Genomic DNA, 18,820 nt, shown 5'->3' on the forward strand with positions numbered 1-18,820 from the left:
TGCATTGTGTGTGTGTGTGTGTACATATATATATATATATATATATTTTTTTTTTATTTTTTATTATTTTTTTTTTTTGAGACCTGACATGGTAAAACGTGTTAAACAATGCTGAGAGTACACAAATTTGTTGTCGTTGTACTGCGTCACTTCTCATTTGCTAGAAATTTCTCCAGCTCCCATTGCAAATGAATAGTTTCCAGTCACTTTGTTGCTGCACATCACTGTCAATATTAAACACCTCATAAGACACTTAAGTTATAGACTGTGGTGCTTCAGTATTTCTACTTTTTCATTTCAAAATGAAGGTAAATCAGGCGAATGGTTTGTGCTGAATGATCCATTTGGCACCCAGCTGCTTGATTTGGTCCAGCTCCCTCTGGTACTGAGCCTGGCTTAAAGCTCTGGACTGGGACAGTACCGCACAGTAGGACCCTTTCCATCAGACGGCATTTGATATCCTCTCAGCTTCACCCTGCTGAGAACGTCATCTCTCTACTGCTGTGCCCGGGCACCCGCCACCCCAATCTCTGATCCTGGACCTGAGAGCGGTCCATATCACACACAGTTCACATTGGCACAGTCTGGATTGGAATCAAGCTGAGAGGACTTATCCACATCAGCTTGCTGACTAAGGTGAACGTATAGCCAGTCACTGTTTGGGTTTCAGTGTCCATAATCAGGAACATACGCTGTAGGAACAAGGCCACCGATTGGGAGGGGTGCCTCATTCCCTTCATTCATTAATGCTGGCCTAATTACGCTCCCCGGCCTCTCTTTTCTGCCAAAAGAGTCCCCAGTAGAGCTGTCGTCTCCCCTGCAGACATAGTGGGAGAACAGAAGGAACTCTGAGAGAAAGGGAGGAACGGAGTTACACTAACGCAGGTGAATGGATCGGAAGCCAAGAGACATTATGACTGACTTGAGAGTCTTGATCCCTTAAGTGTTATTGGTTGATATCCATCCAGGCTGTCACCGGCTCTCCTCTGCCACTTGCCAAGTCGGTGATCATCATTTTAATGGTACCTGGCTGCTTCTTTTGGGTTTGTGGTGGGCTTTCCCTCATTCTCATTCACCGTGGGTGGAGCTCCAGGTGGGAGGGGCTTATTGGAATGCAAAGGTGGTTCTGTCATTTACATTAAGAGACATAATAGATCATAGTCAGAGTACAAGCCATATTGTCTGTTGATAATTCGGGCAACTAAACATTGATAATGCCTTTTTTCATTTAAAAATTGTGAAAAGACTTGTTCATCCTCCAGGCATAGCGAATGCTCTGTGTTTCTATTCCTCAAAGCCTCATTTTCATTTGCTCCACTTTAAATTTGGCAACTACTCTAACTAAGGCTTATTGGTTTTGATCTTATACTCAGCCCAGCTTTTTTCACATTCATTCCTCTTCAAATACTGGCCCGAATAAGAATTTAATAATGAACTACTTTACAGTTCTATTCTTTTAAAATTAAAAATAAAACACTAGAAATAAACAGTTTTTTTATGCTAGAAGTAAATTTAGGCATCACAACGTCACAACAACAAGGATTTTTTCTCCTAAGTAGAAACCAGACCGTTAATTGTGGTTTTAAACTACTCTTTATGGTCAGAAGATGACACTTTTCCAGTTCTGTACACTTTTCCAGTCATTTTAATATTGACTCCAGAACACAGGTAACAACAGTGGATATTAAATGGTTTACCTCATCCTTTAGAAAAAGTGCAGGCCATCTGATCTCCCTAACTAGTGCCGAATCTCTACAACTTCTTAGACTCAACTCAAACTTTATTCATAAAGCACTTTCAACACCACGACTAGAACCAAAGTGCTGTACAGAGAAAGATGAGAAAAATAATATAAAAACAAATGAAAAATAATAATAGGAAAATAAAAGGGAAAAAAAATAATACCAACAAATAACATCCACAGCTAAAAAGCATTGTCAAAAGCTAGAGAAAACAAATGAGTTTTAAGCGCACTCTGAAAAACACCCAAAGTTGGAGAAGATCTAATAGACAGAGGAAGGGCATTCCAGAGCCTAGGAGCTGCCACAGAGAAAGCAAGATCTCCTCTACATTTTAGACGAGATCGCGGAACCATTAGGAGTAGTTGATCAATTTAGTGCAGAGATGTCTAGGTGGTCAATACATTTTTATCTATAGATATGAGCAAACATCTCACTGCTTATAACATTATTTTCGTGGTTTCTCCATTATTAAAACGATTTAATGTAATGCATTTTCCCGTGTGTGAAATCAGTAAAACACTGCTGAATTAGGTTAAGCTGTCAGATTGGGAACAGTGCAACATACATTACATGACAAATAACATACAGTCGATTATAAAAATTATTACTACATACCAGTGATTTTAAAGAAAAGCTGGATTGAACAGGCACGCTCACATCAGCATCGAAAATCAGAAACGTACTGCAAAATGAGATTAGGCCATCAGTTTGAGAATGTTTGAGAATGAGTAACACTGCTAAATTAGAGTACGCGATCAGTTTTGGAAAAGCATATACATTATATATATGACAAAAATAACAGAGTCGATTAAAAAATTATTAATACATACTAGTTATTGTGCAGAAAAGATGGATTGATTAGGTAGGACACTGTCATCACCTTCTCTCAGGGGTAGTCGTGGCCTAATGGTTAGTGAGTTGGACTTGTAACCCAAAGGTCATGGGTTTGAGTCTCGGTACCGGCAGGGGTTGTATGTGGGAGTGAATGACCAACACTCTCTTCCACCCTCAATACCACGACTGAGGTGAGACCCTTGAGCAAGGCACGGAACCCCCAGGCGCTGTGTGTTCACAGTGTGTGTGCGTTCACTGCTCACTGCTGTGTGTGTGCACTTGGATGGGTTAAATGAAGAGCACATATTCTGAGTATAGGACCCCATACTTGGCCTCAGGTCACTTTCACCAGCATCAACTTTTGGAAACTCCCGTAGCTGAAGTCTCAAAGTGCGCATGTGTTCAAGGTTCAAACTTGGTTCAAATGCACGAACAACAAGAATCGTGAGCTTCAATGGAAACTAAAATTTCTTAGTAAGATCAAGAAAACATTGCATGTTTTTAACATTTAAGGAACTAATTTGTTGAATCTACTTAGTATCATGCATGAACACTTCCAATCAAAATATCTTAGTTCAATTTACTGTTTTATGTTTATTGGGAGGACTTTTTGTAAGTTGGCTTTTTTACAGTGTGCTTGTGACTCTTTAGCTCCACCCACGGCACGCCTCCAGGAGCTTGACTGTTTTCGGAGAGAAACAGTATAGCTGTATCTGTCTTTTATAAATCTGATAAAACTAAAGCCTCTTCTGAGATATGAAGGAGGCAATGCTACTCTATAGGTACTCAAGATTAACATGAGATTGGCAGAAACTGTATGTGTTCTGTCCCCTTGAATGTTTAAAAAAGTGTGATGGGGATTCTGTAAAATTATGATATATAATATAAAAATATCTAAGATATAAATACACTAAAATTATATTAATATATACAATATATATCGAACAATTGGATCGGTATTGGCCAATAACTGTTAAATCATCAGTTTCTTGAATGGTGTACCACTAGTTGCCTATAGATGAACTTATAATGGTGTGATCATTCTTACTTAGATGAAGGTTCCTGACAGTTTCTTGAAGCTCAAACAGTAGAGCATGGCACTAGTGACACCAAGGTTGTGGGTTTGATTCCCAGGGAATCTGTGAACTGCTTAAATGTATACCTTGAATGCAATTTAAGTCGCTTTAGATAAAAGAATCTGCCAAATGCATAGATGTAAATGCCCTGACATTAATAGTGCTAATGCGTTTTCATTGATTTGTTCAGATGGGAGCTGAAAGTATTCGGATCCTCTCTCTGAGTGTAAAAGGATCTTTGAAATGAAGATAGACAGGAGCGCATAAGCAATTACAAGCACACACCAGCTCCCAGACTCTCATGCATTGATTGAAAAACTGGAGCAGGATGAGGTAAAACTTTAAGGCCTGGCCTTGAGGAGATGGTAGTGGTCTTTTTTACCCAACTGACGGATTTCCTGTCAGCCTGGAGCCTTCGTGTCCAGATGCATGTGCTCAAATGCTTCAAAAGAGCAAAGGTTGGATGTAATGAAGTCTACTCAGTCCTGGAGAGAATCGAGTGAGCTGCATAGATTTCAGCGTCTCTCAGTCTAGCTCGGATGACTTGGTATTGAACTTTTTCTTTTTTTTTTTGCCGCTATCTTTTCCGTCTCTCTCTCTCTCTCTCTCTCTCTCTCTCTCTCTCATTTTGTCTTTTCTCTCTCTCCCGTTCTCCCTCCCCTCAGGTTTTTTTTTTCAGACAGTTCTCATGAAATCTCATGAGACCACTGCGTCCATGCTTGCTGACAGGTGTCCTTGAACCGGGGTCAGGTGCTGTTGGCGTACTTATCTACTGCAAAGCAATATTTGGGAGTCAAGCAAAGCCGCTGACATTTAGGAGGGGAGTTTTGAAGGGGGATTTGGTATTCACCGAGAGCCACATCCCAAATCCTGTTTAGGAAAGCGAGTTTAGTGTGTTCGGGTGGTATAAGAGTGCTTGTGAGGCCTTTGAATTAATGATTTTTAGCCCTGCGGTGAAAGATTGTTAGAGTTTCTTAAATTGTGAGGGGCTTCTGGGCATGTGTCAGTTGGTGTTCCCAGCGGTCTTAAAGGAATATTTAGAGACAGGATGGAAACGATGAACCAATGTTCCTACAGCCCTGTATATATAGCACACAGCCTCAATACACATGACCCACATTCACTTCGTCACTCACAGGAAGAGAGAAACTGGGTCAGGAGTACATTGATGGTCAACAGGGATAACATATACCATAGCACACACCAATAGATACATACAATTTGTAAGCACACCAGTGTTAATTTTGACAGCAAATTTTTATTTAGTTTTAGTCATAGTCTTTTGACTAAAATGCCATTTAATTTTAGTCATATTTTAGTCATCTGAATTGTTTTTAGTTTTAGTCGACTAAATATCGTAAGATTTTAGTCAGCTAAATCTACGGCTAAAATCTAATGGGTTTAGTTACAGTACATTTATTAAGCATTTCTCTAAAATTTCCAAACTCATTATATAGGTTTGATATTAAGGTTTTATCATGATAGACATGTCTGCTCTTCTCTTACTCCCACATATTGACATTTTAATGTATGTTCAATGTCATTTAACATACATACAACAATGTATGTTGGCTTATGTCCCGCCGGTTCATATGTACGCATCTAACCTCCTAACTATGCAGCAGATTCGTTCTGAATGAATCTCTTCCCAAATCGTCCATCCCTAACATTTTCGTCTCGTTTTTATTCGTTGACGAAAATGTCAATAGATTTACGTCATAGTTTTTGTCAATCAAAAAGAGTTTTAGTTCGTTATCGTCTCATTGTCGAAGGTGAAAAAAATGTCGTTGACGAAAAATTATGATGAAAATTATTTGTCAACTAAATTAACACTGAAGCACACTCAAATTGCGCATCTTGTGAGTCTGGCTGTAAGAATAATCTAACAGTTAATTTCAGGTGTTACTTCTTTTGCAGGTCACCATTTGCTGCCGTTACAGATTATTCTGTGACCAGGAACAACGTGATCCAGCTGTGCTTGGAACTCACTACCATAGTACAGCAGGTAATGCCATTCACCATCCAAACCAACTAGATCAAACACTTTTTTACAGTCTTGTATGAGATGCAACAAAAACATTATAACTGACACTTCTGATCAAAACAACATTTTCAAGAATGAAATTCTTGGAAATATTTTATGAAGGTCATATATGGCTCTTGCCTAGGCGTGGAGAACGACTTTCAGAGTAGATTTAGCTATGTGGTTGAGTTTAATGGTGCAGTCAGGGGTTTTTTAACTTTTTTTTGCCAAATATGATGGTGAGGAACTAAAAATATAAAACAGAAAGGCAGCTATATATTTTCATGTATAACAAAATAATTGAGTGTGGTTTTTTTGTTGTTGTTTTTTTTTTACCTTTTTTTTTTATATCTTATGCTCACCAAGTGCTGCATTTAAATGATAAAACAGTACTGTTGTGATATATTAATTCATTACACTTTTTTTGACGCATAATTTAATAACTATTTTGTCAATGAATACATTTTATACATTTTTAATAAATTTTTAATTTATTCATGTGATGGCAAAACTGAATTTCCAGCAGCCATTACTCCAGTCTTCAATGTCACGTTATACTTCAGAAATAAAAAATTAAAGATCTTAGACTCCAGACTATTAAATCCCCTAATCTAAGTGTTCTTGGCCTTTATATTGTCACCAGTGGTACCAAATTTCTGTTATTTATTTTTAATGGCGAAAAATTACTGAGTGCATGTTTAAGATATTAATATGAAATGTTGTTTAAAACTCTCTCTCACACATCTGCTCTTCCCACATTCTTTCACATGTTTTAAAAAGGCTTTAGAATGTTTAGAAGGTTTTTAGAATGCACTCTGAGGATAAGAACTACAGCTCATTCGCTACTGAGGCGGTGTGCATTGTGGGTAATGCAGTCCTTTAGAGCAAAGCATGGAGGGAAACATGATCAGTGTGAAACAGCCCTGTCAGACAAAAGAGAAATATGAAAAAAGAGAAGGATTCAAGGCCCCTGCAGTAACGTGCGTGCGTGTTAGTGTGAGTGTTTGTGTACCCAGCAGATTATTTCTGGTAAGGTCAGAAGATCATGGCCAGCAAGGGCAGCATTAAATGGATGAGTATGTCACAGCCAGCTCAGCCTGAATGCTGCGCACAATCACTCTCTTAATCCAGGACAGATTACAGCGTTGAAGCCAGAGATCCGAGTCTAATCTTAACTAAAGCAACTAGTATTGAGTGCTCAGGACCAGCAGGGGTCCTTTTCCCCAAATCGGCCCTTGTGAGATTAGGTCGAAATGGTCGGATTCCTTTCCCCCCTATTTTTTCACACTCTTTTCCCTCCCAATTAAATTGTCAGGTGTGTTTTTAGCTGTTTTCTACCTGAACCAAGTTGGTAATTAACTGATCCAAGATAATCCAAATTGGTTTAGCTGACCAGATGGACTACCAGCTAGATGGGACCTGACTGAGTTGGTAGACAATCTTATACTAGCCTTGCATGTTCCAAAAACCTGTTTGACCATCTGATTTCTCCACCAGGGCACTTTCTATCACTGGCCACTAGTCAAACATCTAAACAAGCTTCAATGTCCACAGTCTCCATTACTATACTGCATTGCAACTTACATAGACTGTATGGATGAGTGCCGCCTGCTGGCATCACTATCACCTCTATGCTTAGTTTGGGTGTGTTTGTGTGTGTCCCTCTCATTGTCTGGCTCAGTGTGGTGTTTACTTATAATTTAAAGTAATATTGTGTCCAAAAAGTACTTTTTTCTATGGAACATGGCTGTTTTCCATACAATGGCATTGAACAAGGTCTAAGGTGATCTTTAAATACCATAGGGTAGCCTCCAGTCGCACATGCACACACACACACTCACACATACTTACATGTGCACACTGGCGTCCTGCGTGATGATCCATGGCTTGAGTAACAGCACTGGAGAATAGGTACAGTGCTCAGGGGTGCTCAGAAGGGAAGTGAAGCAATGCGGTTTCACTTGCTGGGAACACTCTTTTCTTTCTCTCTCTCTCAAGGCCTTTGCTGTGCGAGTGTCTCAGGTGTGAGGGCTGGTTATTACTTTATTGTGATGAAAGAGAAAAGCACCAAAGACAATGACAGAAAATAGGCTCTCTTGGTAAGATGCTGCAGAAACGGAGACATATAGTTTCAATGACCAAAGAAAAAGAGAATCATGTCCTCCTACTGGGCATTGTTAGGTTTGGGTGTCAGCGATGAATACAGGAAGCAGAGTGGGTGTTGCCATGGTGATGGCTGATGGCCAGAGATCGGTTTCTTCAATTTATTTTCTTTAATATTTCATAAATGCTCAATTCATCAGTATACATGAAACAAGGGATTATGATCTTGTTTGTCTGTCCTTGAAACAAATGTCCCACAATGTCATTTTTATTTTTTTTTTCGAATGAAAAACCTATTTTTTTCCACGAAGGAAAACTATACCATATTCTTTGGTTGATGTATATGATACTTTGACTATTTATGAAATATTACAGGACTGTTAAGAATATTAATTGACTTGGCTCCCACAAGAAAAACCTGCTTCACAACAGCACTAAATTATGCCTTATTCAGTAAAAATGTCAAATGTCACTTCAATAATAATCAGCTACTAAACTGCTGCACATTGCATTGTGCCTTCAGTCAAAGATTATTTTCTTCATATGATTAAAATAAAATGATTTTATTGATTTAATTTCTCTCTAACAATTACATAATTATGTATTTTATTTTTTATGTATTTAAAATATTTTAATTGTGTATTGCATTACATCAAAATGTGCTGATGATGTGATCTTTATTTCTAATCATATTTATATGCAGTTATAACAGTTGTAATAATAACAGTTATAACAAACATTACGTAAATTTAAAATACAGTACAGTTCAAAAGTTTGGGGTTGGTTGAATTTGCTAATGTTTTTGGAAAAAGCCTCTTATGCTAACCAAGGCTGCATTTACTTGATCAAAAATACAGTAAAAACAGTATTATAAAATATTTTTGCAATTTAAAATAAATGTTTTCTATTGTAATATAATTATAGATATAATTAGATATAATTATGTAATATATATATATATATATATATATATATGTATGTATGTATATATATATATATATATTCAATTCAATTCAAGTTTATTTGTATAGTGCTTTTCACGATACAAATCGTTGCAAAGCAACTTTACAGCAAATTAAGTTTCTACAATATTTAGTGGTAGCTTATCAGTGGTGACTGTCAGTTAATGTACATATGGCAGAAATGTACGGAAAAATCAATTAAAGACGTAATCAAACAGACGATGAACACTATTAACAGCAATTATTATATGATGCAATCAAACTTATAGCAAAAATATAAATATGTATATATATATTAATAAATATAATTTATTCCTGTGATGGCAAAGCTGAATTTTCAGCATCATTACTCCAGTCTTCAGTGTTACATGATCCTTCAGAAATGCTGATTTGCTGCTCATAAAGCATTTTCTATCAACAATGTTGAAAACCGTTGTGCTGCTAATATTTTGTGTAAAACGTAATATATTACAATGGAAATTTCTAAAGAACAGCATTCATTTTAAATAGAATTTTTTTGTATCATTGTATATGTCTTAACTGTCACTTTTGATCAGTTGAATGCACCCTTGCTGAATAAACATATTTATTTCTAAAAATGTAATTATTAGGGAATATTCTGAATGTATAACCTCAAAATTTGCAGTATGGACCACCTCAGTCCGTCAGCTGCTCCCAATGTGCACATCCAGTGTCAGATTTTGGTAGTAATGATTATCAATGTACTTGATAAAATTTATGTTTGTGACCAATGGACAAGCAAATAACCGTAGAAGTTTCCTTTACGTTTTTCAGCGTGTATGCATACAGTCCACGTATGTCTTATTGTATATGACAACACAGCACAAACACAGTCACACTGCAGGTTTGCAATTGCACAATGAACTTTCACAGCAGTCCCGGCCCCCAGCAGGAACCTCAGGAGCTCCTTGAAATGTCTCCATCAGAGCCTGAATGTTAAATTGAGCCCGGGGCTCTCCTCTGTTCAACCTTCCTATATTAGATCAGCATCTGAGAGAGAGAGAGAGACATTTCTGAACACAGTGACCCTGCTGTTTGGTAGATTATCTCATCTGCAGAGATACTTTGCTCTGTAAATATTTTCTCAAGCGCTCTGTGTGGGTGAGTGTGTACGTGAGAGGCCTAAACTGTTTAAAATGACAGTAATATCTTACTCTTTCCTCTTCGCAGGACTGCACCGTCTATGAAACTGAAAATAAGATCCTCCATGTGGTAAGTGTTTCTCTTCTAGTTTACGCTGCAATATGAGGCTGATAATGAGCTCTAATGTTTCTCCTCTGAGCTCTGCCCCCATTTCTTCATTTACAGGAAATACCGTGAGAATGCTCATACACATATCTCTCTCTGCCTGTTATTTCTCTGTGGTAGACAAAATTTAAACTCCTGACTGATTTTATGACCATACAGTGATGTGAATAGACATTTTAAATGTTAATTTCAATTAACCATTTAACAAACTGATTGTTGTGAGTCATCATTCAGTAGTGCCTGCATTTTTGCCTGCATTATATTATATTATATTATATTATATTATATTATATTATATTATATTATATTATATTATATTATATATGCAACCAACTCCCTGCCAATTAATACAGAATTATTAATAAAATGTAAACTCCCAATGACTAATTTTATGACCACACAGTGATGTGAAAAGATGCCTTAAATGCTTGTTTCACTGAACCATTCAGAAAAGTGATTCATTTGTAGGGATGGGTATCGTTAAGGTTTTAACGGTATTACTACTCTTACCGATACTGCTTATCGATCCAGAACTTTAACAGTATTCTTATCTGTACTTTTTGTTTATATATATATTTAATGAAACAAATTAAGAGCTGAATTAACATTGCTTTATATTCTGAAATGTAAAATAAATATCATTTAATTAAATGAATTTAAAACATTGATTTGTAAATGCACCAGTGTGTAGGCATTTTTAGTGTTTTATATACATAAGATAAGATACAGTAAGATCATGAAGAAAGAAACAAAGTAAAACAAACCAACAAATACAATAAAACAAAGATACAAATGAAATAAACTGCTTTAAACTGCTTTATTTTTTTCTACAAACATTTACTGTTCAGCTAGGAAATATAGCCTACAAAAGAAGTCTAATAAAGTAACCAAATGTAAAATAACATTGCATAGTTTTCACTGTATGAATAAATATATTAATGTTTATTAAAACTAACATTATTCATATTAAGAGCTATGATTTTGTTGTTTGATTAACATCGATGGTCCAAGCGCCAAACACTGCTGTCACTTTAAGACAATATTAACACACATCAGATTTTCTCCCACTTAAGACATAAACTGTGTTTAATTGAATACTTTCCAAGCTGGCCATTTTGTGTGTATTTGATCGCTTGGACGTGCACCTGTCACCCAAAGCCCAAAGTGTAATTTGCTTGTCTAGTTGCGGTCCGTATTGGAGCGTGAGCACACAATTCATCCTGGGGAACAGTGTCTCTTGCACGGATTATTGTGCTTTCAACGTTTTACTATCATTTAGCAACAGTAAAGATGGCATTTTACAACAATCACCGATTGTGCTGATTCTGACGTTAAGTTTGGGTTTTAGGAAGGAACAAATGCGCACCGCTGTTTAGAAATGGAAATTGCGCTAGATGAAGCATGGCTGGTTTTTAAAAGTTTTACCTCATATCTTCATTTTTTATGATCCTTAGAAGCCATAATCGAAATCAAAAATAAAAATTAGCGTAATATTACAGGCCTAAAGTGTGAGCAGGCATTTTAATGTTTAGTTCTGTTCTCTATCATCACAATTAAACAGGGCTTTCATGTTGTGCGTGCTGAAGCTCCTCCGTGTGAGCGCAATTTCACTTCTGAATTGTGAATAGCAAAAATGCATCAGACAAATGTCTGAATATTATTGCATATAAAAACAGCTGGCGACTAGCAAGATAGAATTTGCAAGATAATGACTACATAGCAGTAATAAATGTATGTGTATTTCTTAATCTCTCCAGTACCGACAGCAGAACCGTTAACATCAGAGCTCATAGATACACCATTATCTTTCATAATTTCGGTACCCATCCCTATTCATTTGAATCATTATTCTGTAGTGATCGGTGAAGTCTTTGCATTTTAGGCCCTAAAGAATCTTCCTTACTCTTACCGATACTGCTTATCGATCCAGTACTTTAACAGTATTCTTATCTGTACTTTTTGTTTATATATATATATATTTAATGAAACAAATTAAGAGCTGAATTAACATTGCTTTATATTCTGAAATGTAAAATAAATATCATTTAATTAAATGAATTTAAAACATTGATTTGTAAATGCACCAGTGTGTAGGCATTTTTAGTGTTTTATATACATAAGATAAGATACAGTAAGATCATGAAGAAAGAAACAAAGTAAAACAAACCAACAAATACAATAAAACAAAGATACAAATGAAATAAACTGCTTTAAACTGCTTTATTTTTTTCTACAAACATTTACTGTTCAGCTAGGAAATATAGCCTACAAAAGAAGTCTAATAAAGTAACCAAATGTAAAATAACATTGCATAGTTTTCACTGTATGAATAAATATATTAATGTTTATTAAAACTAACATTATTCATATTAAGAGCTATGATTTTGTTGTTTGATTAACATCGATGGTCCAAGCGCCAAACACTGCTGTCACTTTAAGACAATATTAACACACATCAGATTTTCTCCCACTTAAGACATAAACTGTGTTTAATTGAATACTTTCCAAGCTGGCCATTTTGTGTGTATTTGATCGCTTGGACGTGCACCTGTCACCCAAAGCCCAAAGTGTAATTTGCTTGTCTAGTTGCGGTCCGTATTGGAGCGTGAGCACACAATTCATCCTGGGGAACAGTGTCTCTTGCACGGATTATTGTGCTTTCAACGTTTTACTATCATTTAGCAACAGTAAAGATGGCATTTTACAACAATCACCGATTGTGCTGATTCTGACGTTAAGTTTGGGTTTTAGGAAGGAACAAATGCGCACCGCTGTTTAGAAATGGAAATTGCGCTAGATGAAGCATGGCTGGTTTTTAAAAGTTTTACCTCATATCTTCATTTTTTATGATCCTTAGAAGCCATAATCGAAATCAAAAATAAAAATTAGCGTAATATTACAGGCCTAAAGTGTGAGCAGGCATTTTAATGTTTAGTTCTGTTCTCTATCATCACAATTAAACAGGGCTTTCATGTTGTGCGTGCTGAAGCTCCTCCGTGTGAGCGCAATTTCACTTCTGAATTGTGAATAGCAAAAATGCATCAGACAAATGTCTGAATATTATTGCATATAAAAACAGCTGGCGACTAGCGAGATAGAATTTGCAAGATAATGACTACATAGCAGTAATAAATGTATGTGTATTTCTTAATCTCTCCAGTACCGACAGCAGAACCGTTAACATCAGAGCTCATAGATACACCATTATCTTTCATAATTTCGGTACCCATCCCTATTCATTTGAATCATTATTCTGTAGTGATCGGTGAAGTCTTTGCATTTTAGGCCCTAAAGAATCTTCCTTGATCTTTTTATAGTGAAATAGACCTTGTATTACATTAAATAACACAATTTCTTATTGTTATTGATACATATTGTGTTGTACATGTATGAGTCTCAGTTTGGTGCTTTTACTCTGCAGTTGTTTTCCAGATAAGAACCATTTTTATGGCCTGATTGAATTATATTATATTATAATATATACATAATATTATCATTTCAAATGTTTCCACATATTTAAATTTTTGCTCTTAAACTGACGACAGTTGAGGGATTTTGAAAATCTTTGCATATCATTTTGACAAATCATTTAAAATAACTGATTCAAATGATGCTTATAAATGCTTATATATTTTGATCACAAGTTTTTATTTATTTATTTTGCGGTGTCCTCAGCTTTTGAATACAATATTGAAGTAAATTTTTAATAGTGGCTTTTATTTCGTAAAATACATTATTCCTCATCTTAGTGTTTTACATTTGTTGCTGTAAAATCCTCAGGGAACCATTTTGTGAACATGTATTTTACTAGTTCAAGCCCTGAGGTGAAGTTCCCTTTGCAGTCACAGGAGACCCACAGCTAGGCTCTTTGTGAGATTCCTGTCTCATACACACTAGCACACACTAGCAGTGTGTGTGGCAGGTCCTGTTGTCACCACAGACTGCTGGGCTGGGCACAGCTGTCATTCTCACTGAGTTCCACAGCTATAAATACCTACACATTGCGCCTGCTAGCAGCAGATTTCATTCCCCAGCACCACCCCACCTCAGCTACTGACTGTAGGAGGAGAAACAAGCACACCAATGACACCAGATGAAAGCACAAGCAGAGAGAGAGATGAAACCATAAAACAAAGTGAATTAAAGTGCTACAGAACCCTAAAAAACAAATACAAATCGCAATATAACTGCAGTCATGCTAGGCAGAGAAATCCAGTGCAGTGCAGTGCAGTTTAAGGACAGTAACATGACAATAGTGTTGCTACTGTACATAGGTAAAGCTTATGTGGTAATGTTTTCTAACTAGGTGGGTAGGTAACTGGGATAGACTGACAGACAGATGGGTTTTTTGTTGTTGTGAGTAAATAGATATATTTTCTTCCAGTTATGTTTTGTAGTTTTCTTAACACTGTTGGCTTCTTCCTTACTATTTTTTGAAAAGTTTCTTGAATGCCTCAACAATTTTGTAAGTTTATAGTCAGTAACTTTATAGTCATGCCAGTAAAAAGCTTGTTGAGAGAAAAGTGGAGACCAGAGGAATAGTGCAGTGGTTAACAGGAAATGAAACAACATAGATTCCCACCACCTTCACCTTGAGCGAACTACACCAATATCCTAGAGAGGTGAAATCTGATCATAATCGCTGAGAATTTGATATGACGCTGTTGAGATAATGAACGAAAAAGGGTGAGAGTATAGGGAAGACTGACGAGCACATGGGGAAGAAAAAAAAAGATATAACTTAAATGAACTCTTCTGAAAACTCTATGCAACCCAACTTCGTGCCAATTAATACAGCACATTTCCAAACCAAATTATCACCATAGTTATACCTGACCAACCCATCGCTTTAGTCTTTTTAGGCATTACAACGTCCTTCCCAATGGAAATGGCTTTAGAACTGCACATGTTTATTAAACCTGTGCCCCACAAAAGCTAAATATTGACTTCATGCATTCTGTGGTCATGGGACATTAAACCTAAATTTGATCATATCTATGAGGCTGAGTTATATCTAAATAAATGTTCGCCCAGTGCAGCATATCTATGCAAAAAATAATTTATATTCGATCTCTCTCTCTCTCTCTTTTTTTCCTCTCACTAGTGTAAGACATTGTCTGGAGTATGTGACCACATCATCTCACTGTCGTCAGACTCCCAGTCGGCACATCTGGAGGTGGTTCAACTGGCTAATATTAAACCTACAGAGGGTCTGGTAAGATCACACACAATTATGCTGTACTACTGACCATTGTGCTAATTACCGCTATTTATCATTGCTTTTAATTTATTTATTAAACTAAAAAAAAAAATCTAGTGTAAATATATGTGTTTATGTTCATACGGTCACATTAATTGTGATTGATAAATACTTTTTTGATTGTAAAAATAAATCAATTTATCTGAACTTATTAACATTAATTACTGTTAATTATTTAATATAAAATATACAATTACAAATAACTAATATATATTTTTTCAGTTCAAAAGGTTGGGGTCAGTAAGATTTATTATAAATTAATATTTTTGTGAAGCAATGATGCATTAAATTGATCAAAAGTGAAAGTTAAGACATATACAGTATAATTTTACCAAAGATTTCTATTTCAAATTAATGATGTTTTTTAGAACTTTCTATTGTTATGTATAATGTTTTCCACAAAATGTTAAAAAGCACAGTTTTCAGTTTTGTTAATAAGTAATGTTTCTTGAGAGCCAAATCAACATATTAGAATGATTTCTGAAGGACCATATGGCACTGAAGCCTGGAGCAATGGCTCCTGAAAATTCAGCTTGCCATAAAAAATAAAAAAATAGAAAATGTTTTTACTGCATTTTTAATCAAATAAATGCAGCCTTGGTGAGCATACGAGATTTCTTAAAAAGAAAAAATAACCCCAAACTTTTGAATGTTTATGTAATGGTAACCTTTTGTTAGCAGTGTAGCTTGACTGTAGCTTAACTAATTGTAATTATAAGCAGCTTGTGTATCTTGCCTAACAGTTTCAGAGTCACTTCCCCAACACTGATCTTTGTTCTGAGCGAATATGTGTGTATGCATGCTTGCTTGTGTTAAAAAAAATGTTTTATTAAAAGTAATTTAACTTTTCTATATACACATGAATAGACTAAAAACATTTTGAAGTGTTCTTCAATGTGTGCATGAGACAGAAAGAGGAAGAGATGAGGAGATTATTCATTAGTCTATTAATTTATTCCTGTGTCTTTTATATCTTAAGGGAATGTACATCAAATCCACATATGATGGTCTTCACGTTATCACAGGAACCACAGAGGGGGTAAGAGCCAGTCCGTGTTAATGTGTGCGCTCTAATTCATGTGTCTTTTTATAATGTCCTGTAGTAAGTAAAATCTCAGCAATTGATTGTACGGCTGTTATTGCACATGCTCAATTAAAGAGCAGGAGAGAGAGAAAGAGCTGTACAGACAGGAGTGCTCTAAATAAAGATCCACTGATCATGTGACTGAAAGCTCTTAGTTTTCGTTGTAGCTCTAATAGTGGGTGGAAATCACCCGTTATACTGCAATATGCAGTACACATAAGAAGCACCACAATATATATTTCACATGTCATATTTCAGGTGCGTCCCCTAGACCACACTGAGATTAAAATGGATAACAAGTGGAGTTTTTTTTTTTTTTGTCTTCAGAATTTTAGAAGATATCTGTCACATAAGTGTGCAGATGCAGAAGTCTGAGATTTCAACAGAATCTTTATTTACATTCAATTCTTGCCAGACCAAATCATCTGAGCTATTCTATCTACATTAATTTTTTATCACTGCTCTATTCTTATTGTTTTTTTATACACTTATAACCATGATATCATAAATATGTCAATTCACAATATGATTAGAATAGACCATTTTTATGATGCAATCATAAGCTCAAGCGGTAGAGCATGGCACTAGCAACGTAAAGGGCATGAGTTTAATTCCCAGGGAATGCATAAACTGATACAAATTTACACTACCAGTCAAAGGTTTGAGATGATTAAGAATTTCTGAATGTTTTTGATTTTTTTTTTTTATGAATAGAAGTTCAGTGAACAGCATTTATTTGAAATAGAAATATTTATAATATTGTAAATGTCCATACTGTCACTGATCAATTTAAAGTGTAACTGCTGAATAAAACGTAATTTCTTAAAAAAAAAAAAAAACTTAAGAATCTTACTCCAGACTTTTAAGTAAAGGATAGTGTATCTGTCACGGTGTGTTGACGAAGAAGACTCGATGAAGAAAGGAAGACAGAAACTAGTTCAAAACAGGGAAACAAGAGGAAAGACAACAAACAAAAAAAAAGGTCCATGATGGTGACAGTACATGGTTTCCACAAAAATATTAAGCGCACAAATGTTTTTAGCATTGATGATGATATAAAATATTTCTTGAGCATCAAATCAGTATATTAGAATGATTTCAGAAGGATCATTTGACACTGAAGACTGGAGTAATAATGCTGAAAATTTGCTTTGTAACCACAAGAATAAACTACATTTTAAAATATATTGAAATAGAAAACAGTTATGTTAAAATTGTAATAAAATTTCACAATATTACTGTATTTTTAATCAAATACATGCAGAGCATAAGAGACGTTTGACTAGAATGCAATGTAAATTGGTTTGGATAAAAGCATCTACCAAATTCTTAGATTTGAATGTAAATTAAATTCTTCAACTGCTTTGTCATTTGACATCTATTTTTAGTGACATCTATTATTCTGTCTTTTTATATTTCTCCTTTTTTCCATCTCTTTCTTAGTCTCCAGCAGATCGCTGTAAAAAGATCCACGCAGGTGATGAGGTCATCCAGGTGAACCATCAGACAGTGGTGAGTGTCAGTCTCTCTTAGTCACTCAATCCATTTGGCTCATTTATTCTTCTATTTTATCATCCATCCATGCGTTTTTTTATTTTATTTATATATGTAAGTCTCACTTGGCATTCAACAGCAGTTGACCCTTTCCTGCCTGTTTGTGTATGGAATTATGGAACTGAAAATGAGGTGCATTTGAATCTAAGGACTTTAATGTGTTGTTCATGTTCATAGTGCTGATTTAGTGTGTTACGCTTTAAACTGCGTTTCTGAGTGAAACTGGAGAGTGTTTAAAGGGCATAAGAGGCTGTAAATGTAATGAAGGGCAGTGGAGTGTGTTTTTAAGGATGGTTGTATTTGAGAGATTTTTTTGCGTGCATATGGAGTGCATCAATAGGTACTCCAGTGATCGTACCCTGTGGAGTTCCCTTCAAATAATTGATAAAGAGCCTTTTCTGCGTACGTCTGTATACAAGTAATTGCGCATGGAGTTTAGCTTCTGAAATCAATTCTGTTTGAAATTACTTCCTCAGTGTTTGATGTGCATAAGGTGCTGAATAATTTTTTAAATATTTTAATTTTATTCTCAAGTGGTGGCATGTTTTATGAAGTTAAAGCAAAAGCAGAAAGCTAAATGTTCCCTCGTCATCATCTCTGATCACAATGTCTTCTGACGTTGTTGTTCAGATTTAAGATGTTTTTTTCGCTCCGTTTTACCTCAAGGCATCAGAATTCCACTTCTACATCAGTTTTTCTTGTTTGTCTTAAGTCATCTTGTCGCCGTGGTGAGGGATGCTGAGCTTGTTTTGTGATGAAAAATCAGCAGCACTAAGGCCTCATTAATCCTCATGTAATTAGATTGTTGTCACCTTCATAATTGGATAAAAGCGCCTCTAATGTGCGATAAGCGATACGAATTCGGCTTGTATAGCGAAAAACACACAAACAAACAAGTACCGCAACAATGAGC

At 35.7% G+C, this 18,820-nt stretch overlaps 1 protein-coding gene across 15 annotated transcripts in view; it reads left to right on the top strand.

Annotated features, from left to right (window-relative positions):
• LOC107663665 (connector enhancer of kinase suppressor of ras 2-like) overlaps positions 1 to 18,820 on the top strand; it is a 105,484-nt gene that overhangs the window by 40,419 nt on the left and 46,245 nt on the right. For 11 of the 15 annotated variants that reach the window (XM_016453922.1, XM_016453919.1, XM_016453908.1 and 8 more), the window contains exons 4-8: positions 5,552 to 5,657; positions 9,932 to 9,973; positions 15,114 to 15,224; positions 16,249 to 16,308; positions 17,797 to 17,865. In XM_016453922.1, coding sequence (XP_016309408.1) covers positions 5,552 to 5,657; positions 9,932 to 9,973; positions 15,114 to 15,224; positions 16,249 to 16,308; positions 17,797 to 17,865 — 388 coding nt within the window. The remainder of the gene's footprint in view (positions 1 to 5,551; positions 5,658 to 9,931; positions 9,974 to 15,113; positions 15,225 to 16,248; positions 16,309 to 17,796; positions 17,866 to 18,820) is intronic. The other 4 variants (XM_016453914.1, XM_016453915.1, XM_016453916.1 and 1 more) reach the window with 1 other exon arrangement.

The sequence above is a fragment of the Sinocyclocheilus anshuiensis genome, unplaced genomic scaffold (assembly GCF_001515605.1).
Source record: "Sinocyclocheilus anshuiensis isolate Anshui unplaced genomic scaffold, SAMN03320099.WGS_v1.1 scaffold928, whole genome shotgun sequence".
Lineage (NCBI taxonomy): Eukaryota > Metazoa > Chordata > Actinopteri > Cypriniformes > Cyprinidae > Sinocyclocheilus > Sinocyclocheilus anshuiensis.